We start from the raw sequence: 4,497 nt of genomic DNA, 5'->3' as shown, positions 1-4,497 counted from the left end.
GACTACAACTCCCGGCGTGCCCGGCGGCTGAGGCGCGCGCGGGGCATGCTGGGAGCGGCCGTACCACGGGCCGCCTGCCCTGCGGCTCGGGGCAGGACCAGCGCGCGGGGCCCTGTCCCGCTTCCCGCTTCCCGCGGGGGCTCGGGCTTCCACCCCAGGGCACAGACGCGGCCGCAGGTGCTGCAGCCCTTTCTCCCCCTCCCCTGCACCCAGCAACGGCCACGCGGGCAGGCGGCTGCTGCTGGCTCCCACGGGGGAAGCCTAGGCTCCTTCCCAAAGCAGCCTGGCAGAAGGGGCCTGGGTACAGCTGGGAGCTGATGCCATGAGCCCAGAGACCTGGGCATGCAGCCCCCTCCCCCACTACTCCGGGGAAGCGCAAAACAAGAGGCAGGCCTAGAGGTGACCCACAGGAGGGCTTAAGCCTCAAGTGCCCTCCAGGTGCAGCCGATGAGAGGAGAACTGCAAGCTCCTGCCGGGGGGTGCCCCCCACAGCACGGCCCAGCCTGGGATCCTGGTGCCAGGGCCAAGCCCAGCCTGCCCTGGGCCTGTGCTCTGTGACAGGGGCCAGGACCCCAGGCCGCCAAGGGAGACTTCAGGCTGGTTTCAAGCCACCAGGCCCTTGCAGGCCCCATAGCTGGGCATGCACTGCCCCCTCCTGCAACACTGTGGCAGGACACCCTGGGCCCCCTGCACAACAAGCCCCTGGCCAGCTGGCGCTGTACTCCCTTTATTGGAGTGCATTTATCAAAAATTACAAAAACCCATACAAAAATACTCCCTCCCTGATGCTGAACAGCCCAGCAAAGACAGGAGGGAGAACACCACCCTGGGTGGGGGACAGCTTCATACAGCCACTTCTACAAGAGCAACGCTTCTCCAACGCTGCAATGAGCGTGCTGCATTCAGGGCACCCCCCAACCCCAGCACCGTGGCAGGGGGGGAAGGGGTAGCTGTGCTATCAGCCAACTGTTCTAGCAGGGACTGCTGCCCACCCAGTCCTGCAGGGCTGAGCCGGAGGCCCTGATCTTTTCCCCTGGGAGGCTGCCCTGCACAGTCTGACACTAGAGCAAGATATCTTTTCCACACTCCTGCAAGCGCAGGAGCTGCTCTTTGCAGGCCCTGCTCTGGGGGTCTTTGCAGACAGCCAAAGACGGAGCCCCACACTGCCAGCAGCCCACCGATCCTGGCTGGCAGGGTAGACGAAATGTTGCAGGTATTGAATGGGGCCGCTGGGGGACTCGCGCCCTGCCCTGGTGCCCAGTCCGTGAGTGCTGCTACGAGTCGTTGGGGAGCCCGAAGAGCTTCACGGTGCCAGCCTCCCGGCTGCTGTCGTACTTGCCGTCCTTGTCATCACAGGCGAAGGCCAGCAGCGGGCGCTTGGGGTGCCAGGCCACAGTGAAGGTGGGTGACTCGCACTGCACCTCCCACAGCTTCTCCCCTGGGCAATAGAGGGCAGAGTGAGGGGAGCCAAGCCAGAGAGCCCTGCACAGGGCAACAGCACCCTTGGAGAGACCCTAAGATGCACCCCCATACCTACCCACACTCCTGCCAGTGCAGGGAACAGTGCACCTATGCAGTCTCATAAGCCATGACATGTACCGAAAGAGACAGGCATGGACAGACCCCGCTCCTATAGTCCCACCCCTGCCTGGGCTCTTACCTGTCTCCTGCAATCCCAGCCCTGCCAACCTCCTCCCTCCTACCCCACGTCTCCAAAGCCAGTGACTCTCAACTAGGGTGACACAGCAATTTGGGGTGCCCTGAGATCCTTTTTATGGGTGCCATGCCATGTTAGCACTGCTAGATATGCACACACGATTCCCAAGATAAACCCAGAGATTTCAAACAGGAGCCAGTGTCAAAACCATTCTGCCCTGCTCTGGTCTTTGCACCAAGAGAATTGCTCTCTTGCTTTGTCTACAGTCAAAAAGCTCAGAGCTGGCATTTTCCAAGCAGGGCCTTGAATCTAAAAAGCTGAGAACCACTGCCCTAAGCCATGACCAGAGCCAGCCACCTCAGAGGGCCAAAGGAGCAAGAACACTCACCCGTCTCCACTTCCGCTATGTCAATGAAGTGATCCTCAGAGGCAGATGCCAGCATCTTCCCATCATGGCTGAAGCTCAGCGTTCTCACGGGCCAGTCCAGCCTGCAGAGGAGGGGATGAGACAGGGGTGAGGGCTCTCCCACCTCTGTACTGGGAGGGCAGAGAGCAGGCATGGGGCCTGGGCACCTACCTGGAAAAGCACCTCACACACACCAGCTCATCCACATCCCACAGGCTGACGAGAGCATCCGCGCTTCCTGTGGCAAAGTACTTCCCCATGGGGTCAAATTTGATGCAGATGCAGTTAGAAGGATGGGCATTGATGGACTGGATGGGCTTCAGCTCTGGGTAGCTGTGCACAGACAGGGAAGACACAGCTTAAGTGAGCAGGACCCAAACTCCAGAGCACTGGCCAGCAAATGCTGCCTGCAGAGGGGCACCCTGGTCAGCACAGTGAGGCCACATAGCCTCGAGCAGCTGGGGGTCAAGACCACAAGGAACCAGGCTCCCTTGCTCAATGAAGATGCCACAGCCACAGGGGAGGGAAACATGCAAGGACAGCAACCCCAAGGGCTCCTGCTGAGGAGCAGTAGAGGATCTACCTGTGACCACACTGCCCATGCAGGCTCAGGGGAAGGTGGATGCTGTGCGAGGGCCATACCTGAGGATGTTGATGCAGCCATTGCCGTTGGTCAGGAAGAACATGTTGTTGTCATTGTTCCAAGAGATCTCGTTCACCTCAAACTTGAACTGCTCCTCAGCCTTGGAGCGGTGGGTCTTGGCATCGATGAAGGTGACTACGTCGTCCTTGTTCCCCACTGCTATGGTCTGGCCGTCAGGGCTCCAGCAGATGTTGATGTTCTCCCCTGGAAGGGAGGAGAGTGCAGCAAATCCAACCAGGAGCTAGGGCAGCACAGGGGCCACAGCTGGCCCCAGCCTCATGCCTGCCCTACCAACTCTGAATTGCTCTCACATGGCCGAGGCCAAGTTTACACTGCAAACCCACTACTGCTTCTTAGTGCTGCCCGGTAATTGTTTAGAGCTTCATGATATTTGCAAGAAAAAAAATGCATATGCAACATTTTTCCAGAGCTCAAGAATCTGCACATGAATACCTTCTGTATATGCTTGAGCCACGGAAAAAAAAGCTATATCAGAAACATGAGCAGGTGATAGAGACTCATCTCCCACAACCTGGATCCCTGATGCCTACAGCCACATGACGGTAGCAACAACACTAAATATTCTGCCGTCTGACTAGTGCCCATGCAGCTCAACCTGGCCTAGTCAGCCAGCCCAGCCCAGTGGAGGACCAGCACCGGGTGTAGATAAATGCGAGGAGAGGAGAGGAGAGAAGCCCTGGAGCATTGCATTTGGCCACCCTCTGGCTCAGGTAAGCCCAAGGGATGCAGATGCTGGAGCAACATCCTGCAGAGCATTCTGGTTTCATACTGGGTGCAACATTTGCTGAGGGGCCCCACAGAGATGTGTTCTGACCGATCCCCACCTTTGGTGTTCACCGTGGCAATGCACTTGGTGGTGCGGACATCCCAAATACGGATGGTCTTGTCTCCCGACGCGGTGACAAAGAGGTCCGGGTTGCTCGGGTGCCAGCACAGCTGATCCACACTGTCCCCATGGCCGCGGTAATTGTTCTCCTTCACCTAGAGGAAGGTGACCACGCCAGGCATCAGCCAGGCCCACGCCTCCAAGTTAGCCATACTCCTTCAGGAGGCTCCTTCACCGTGGCATGATGCTGGCACTTGGCCATATGTAACGACTGCCAACAAACTTCTCAAACATGAACCACCAGCATCCAGCCAAGACACTCCAGAGCAGAAGCCTGAGCTTGTTAAAGACCCTCAGAAATCACTGAAGATGGAGGGATGCTTAAAAAGGACTCTGTCCTAGCAAATCTGGCAGCCCAAGCGTGAACGGGGCTGGAGGACAAAGGTAACTGGTGCGCAAAGGGGAACGGAGGCAGAAGGCCTTGTCCCGAACCACACTGGCAGCCTTTTATAACCAAGGAAAGGACCCTGCATCTCCCTCTTCCCCAGTGTAACACCTGCCTGGGCCACCGGCCCGCTAGCCAGGCTTAGCCCAGCAAGAGCCACACACCAGGAGCAGGCTGCAGCTGCCGCGGCTGAAGCAGAGCTCAGCAGCCTCCTCAGTGGCACACTGGCCCCGCTGCATGACCCGCCAGGGCTGCCTCCCTGCAGTTCAGCGCAGCCAAGCCCGCAGCCCACCTGCACCCCTTCCGCCAAGGTAGCGTGGGGGGGCCCAGCCACCACCCACCGCTGCCGGGGGTGGGGCACAGGACCCCACCACAGGCAGCAGGGCCTGAGGGGAGGGAGACCCAGCACCTGCAAACACCCAAGCCAGGCCTCAGGCATAGGGGGGACACCCCCCAATCCCTACACCAGGAGCCGCCCCCACTGGACACCACCCCTTCC

At 59.4% G+C, this 4,497-nt stretch overlaps 1 protein-coding gene across 1 annotated transcript in view; it reads right to left on the bottom strand.

Annotated features, from left to right (window-relative positions):
- Positions 1-711: 711 nt before the first annotated feature.
- The window catches only part of THOC3 (THO complex 3), a 4,621-nt gene continuing 835 nt past the window's right edge, over positions 712-4,497 (bottom strand). The window contains exons 2-6 of the mRNA XM_019506063.1: positions 3,552-3,708; positions 2,706-2,910; positions 2,235-2,396; positions 2,046-2,146; positions 712-1,438 (exon numbers count right to left, since the gene is read on the bottom strand). Of these exons, the coding sequence (XP_019361608.1) occupies positions 1,275-1,438; positions 2,046-2,146; positions 2,235-2,396; positions 2,706-2,910; positions 3,552-3,708 (789 nt within the window). The 3' untranslated portion in view covers positions 712-1,274. The remainder of the gene's footprint in view (positions 1,439-2,045; positions 2,147-2,234; positions 2,397-2,705; positions 2,911-3,551; positions 3,709-4,497) is intronic.

The sequence above is a fragment of the Gavialis gangeticus genome, unplaced genomic scaffold, assembly GCF_001723915.1.
Source record: "Gavialis gangeticus isolate Ggan-Ray unplaced genomic scaffold, GavGan_comp1, whole genome shotgun sequence".
Taxonomy (NCBI): domain Eukaryota; kingdom Metazoa; phylum Chordata; order Crocodylia; family Gavialidae; genus Gavialis; species Gavialis gangeticus.
The sequence above is the reverse complement of the archived record's forward strand: the minus strand, read 5'-3'. Positions and strand labels throughout refer to the sequence as shown.